Genomic DNA, 4,231 nt, shown 5'->3' with positions numbered 1-4,231 from the left:
TTTATTTGTAACAACGCTATTATGACAGCATGATTCATGTGTTCTTTTCAAAATTACTGAAACCGAGTGAAACGTGTGAAAACTAGGGCAAGACGTTACCGCGTCCCAACTCTCTCTCAGACCAAGGCCTACGTCCTCGCTCCTGAGTAATTCGTTATTTCGAGTTAGTAATTCGTTATTTCGGATTACTAATCCGAAATTTCGAATTAGCTCGCTCCTGAGTAATTCGTTATTTTGAGTTAGTAATTCGTTATTTCGGATTACTAATCCGAAATTTCGAATTGGTAATTCGTTATTTCGAGTTAGTAATTCGAAATAACGAATTACTAACTCGAAATAACGAATTAGTAATCCGAAATAACGAATTACTAACTCGGAATAACGAATTACTAATTCGAAATTTCGGATTAGTAATCCGAAATAACGAATTACTAATCCGAAATTTCGAATTAGTAATTCGTTATTTCGGATTAGTAATCCGAAAAAACGAATTACTAATTCGAAATAACGAATTACTTAATTCGAAATTTCGGATTAGTAATCCGAAATAACGGATTACTAATTCGAAATAACGAATTACTAATTCGAAATTTCTGATTAGTAATCCGAAATAACGAATTACTAATCCGAAATTTCGAATTAGTAATTCGTTATTTCGGATTAGTAATCCGAAAAAACGAATTACTAATTCGAAATAACGAATTACTTAATTCGAAATTTCGGATTAGTAATCCGAAATAACGGATATATTCTAGTAATCCGAAATAACGAGTTACTAATTCGAAATAACGGATTACTAATCCGTTATTTCGGATTACATTTTGATGATTTTATATACTTAAGTGGCACGAATAGGCTTTCGTAGAAATCAGCTTCCAAAACCAAAACATTTTGAATAAAGCAAGAAACAAAGAGTATGCAATGTAACCATCTAATTTATTTTCAAGGCAGTGGCTATGAACACGGTACTGTACCGTACACAATCTCGGTAACTGTACCTATCCCGCCTTCTTGGCATTACCGAGATAGTGTACGGTACCTCACCTCTAGACACATCGATTATTACCTACCTATTTCACAGTTTGTTCCTTCTGTGCCCGAGACACATTGACATGTGTATTGGTTAATCTCGTTTAGGCAGGCTCCGCCCTGTTGACATGGGTCTGAAGCGCACTCGTTGACGTCTAAATAGAAAGATGCGTGGTATTTTATACGGATTCTATAGCAAAATTGAGACCCGGTTCATATGACGTTCACCAGTTCTTTTTATGGGAACTATTAGAGAACAGAGGACCAGTTACCCAAAGTGTGTGTGGTGAACTTCTCAAAACATGAACCACAAAGATGACTACACAAATTACGGTTGTCGCAAGAGTTAGTTTGCCTCTTGAATTTAGATCGTACTAATATATCACGAAGGTTAGGTGGTCTGCGATAGGCTATGAACGGTGTATCCGGAAAAACAGACATAAGACGTTCTGTGGTCTGTAGAATGGGCATATGTTTCTGAATTATAGCCCTTAGTGGTGGTAACCTAGGGTGATAGCTAGTGACCTGTGGCACTCTGGTCGATCGTTGACGTGGTTAGTACGTCAGTGTTTTAGCACGAGGTTATATATACATATATATATATATATATATATAATTATATATATATATATATATTCCAATCTGCAGGCAGTACCGTTTCCATCTTGTTAGATCTCATCAGTGCAGCTCAAGAATGAAACACACGACAGACTCAAACATGGCTTGGGTCAGCCCTGTGTGACGTGGTACACTGATTATTATTATATATATATCATGTAACTTCTTTCATAATATTAAGTAGTATATATAATTATTTCATATTCTCTTGGTGGGCCTAATTTTCAATTTCTTTAAATATTGTTTTCCCATTTTACGTGTTCATTCGGGTAACGGTACGACATTCCGTCGACACTGAACTCCATATGGACGAGTCGTCGGCGACTACACTGACAACACTCAGGTGGTATGTGTTTTAGTAGCAGTTGCTGAGAGGAGGGTTTTACGGTCACCCAGCAGCAAGAAAAACCATAAGCTCCAACGGCCAACAACTTAGTTTTTATGGAGTAGGAAGTTATTTGGTGACATAATATTAAGTTGTTTATTCTATTTTACTTTAGGATGCACAGAGGTCACGTCACTTTAAGTCCACCATTAATATTCTCCACAGCATTTACGTCAGGTTTAGCGCCAACGGGGACGGGGGCCAGGCGTCGGGGAGAGCTGGTCACCCGTCAGGGAAAACACGTAATTTGTCGGGCAGAAAAAAAAAATCTATATGATTTGTTTACATATTAGACTCTAAGATCAATTAAATAAGCCTTTGAAACCTTTAAATTGTCATAGTTTTTGGGGGCTTCGCCACATAGACCACTTATGACTAATTCCCGACCACGTCCACCCATTGGAGGCATCAGACCCCGGCGGGCAATTCCTGGAGCCACCCTTAATTTACCTCAACGTTAGCCATGTAAATTTGAGTTTACCTGTCTCGCAATGCGTGCCAACATAACCAGGCACACAACTGCACGTGTATTGATTGACTAAGTCATTACAATGTGCTCCATTCTGACACGGCCCGGAAGCGCACTCATTAATATCTGTGGAAACAAATATAAAAAATATTCAATATACATATAATGACGTCATATTATAATGTTCTCTTTTTAATAAAATCTTAATACTTAAGCCTATTGTTTATTTAATGTCTTGGAATGGCTGAACTATTCTGTAGCGTACCATACTTAGCATAATACTAATACAGTATGCAATTATAGTCAAGTTCTGAGGACTCTGTAAAAAATAGAGGTCAAAGGAGCCATTATTTCCTGAAAAAAAAAAAAAAAAATGAAAATTACGTGCAAATGCAAGTGATGACATCGCGACATACTTATAATATTCAATGTCTTCATAGTTTATTCTATGTGTTCTATATAAAAATATTAACGATAGAATAGAAAAAAAATCACAACCGTATAAACATGATAATAAATATCACAATAAATGATGTACATTTTAAGAAAGGAGGATAATCTTGGCCGAGAGAATAAAAAATCGGATATTTAATCTTATTAGATGTAATATATATTCCAAATTTCACAAATAGATCAAATACATAGAGAGACTTATATATCGATGCACTATACAACGGTGCAATTTAGTTTTTTTTTTGTTTTTTTTTTTAATTTAGGTGTAAGCCTACATACTTTTATTACAAAAATCCTAATTTAATTTATCAGCTAACCTAATTGCAAAATTTATGATAAAGAGGAATGGATTTTATACGTCTGATAATTATCGTGGATTTTGTCATTATTATTTTTAAATGAAATTATCAAAATAAATTTGTAACAAAGAATAAATCGATGTAAGTCGTTGACTCTTGGAGCACACAATTACGGTATATTATGTAACAAATATTTCAAAGGCGCCTGCGTTCCTCTCCTGCGTTAGACGATGAATTAAATTAGGCCTATCAACTTATCTAATATGTACAAAATTGCATAGCCATTACAAAAAAAAAAAAAACTATTGATTTGTAATGGATATGCGATTTTGTATATATTAGATAGTTGATAGGCCTATTTTAATTCAGTAGTCGTCCAGCACTGAAGAGGAACGCAGGCGCGTTCAAATATTTGTTTGATAAAATTTTATGATCCAAGAGTCAAGACTTAAGATCGATTTATTTCTTGTTACAAATTTATTTTTGATTGGTTATAACTCTGGCATCGACATTCTATGCGCACGTGCGTCCCTACACGCTGAACGTCACAAAAACCTTAGCAACCAGACCATAACCCATCAGCGTACGTACGTGACGAATTACCCACGCGCGTGTTAGTTGCCATGATAATCGCGCGTCGTGCGGTGATTACAAAGGCCTAATGATATTTTGCACTAACATTAGAACATGGAGGTATAATTATTGAGAAGGAGATCACTCGGCAAAGCTACGCGCACGCAGCGCTATGCAAATGAACCAAGATCAAAGTTGCCGCAACGCGTAAAGAACGTTTGCGAGATGCCTTTGAAGTCCCATGTGTTCCCTGCCATTAAATTTTCAACAGGCATAGTTGACAAAAAAATTGAACATGACGAAATGGAGAGCACCTTCTTTTCTCAATGCGCACTACATACTGTCAATCACTATGGCTGCGCAATCTTTTCTATTTTGAAGCTGATACATTTATCTCTCATAAAA

The 4,231-nt window shown here is 35.9% G+C and overlaps 1 protein-coding gene across 1 annotated transcript in view; it reads right to left on the bottom strand.

Moving 5' to 3' along the window:
- The window catches only part of LOC117117391 (fibropellin-1-like), an 18,981-nt gene that overhangs the window by 2,401 nt on the left and 12,349 nt on the right, over positions 1-4,231 (bottom strand). The window contains exons 4-5 of the mRNA XM_033261672.1: positions 2,514-2,627; positions 1,071-1,184 (exon numbers count right to left, since the gene is read on the bottom strand). Coding sequence (XP_033117563.1) covers positions 1,071-1,184; positions 2,514-2,627 — 228 coding nt within the window. The remainder of the gene's footprint in view (positions 1-1,070; positions 1,185-2,513; positions 2,628-4,231) is intronic.

This window comes from Anneissia japonica, unplaced genomic scaffold, assembly GCF_011630105.1.
Source record: "Anneissia japonica isolate Jap-2015-1 unplaced genomic scaffold, ASM1163010v1 scaffold15657_len110212_cov154, whole genome shotgun sequence".
NCBI classification, from domain to species: domain Eukaryota; kingdom Metazoa; phylum Echinodermata; class Crinoidea; order Comatulida; family Comatulidae; genus Anneissia; species Anneissia japonica.
This window is presented reverse-complemented; position numbering and strand designations above follow the sequence as displayed.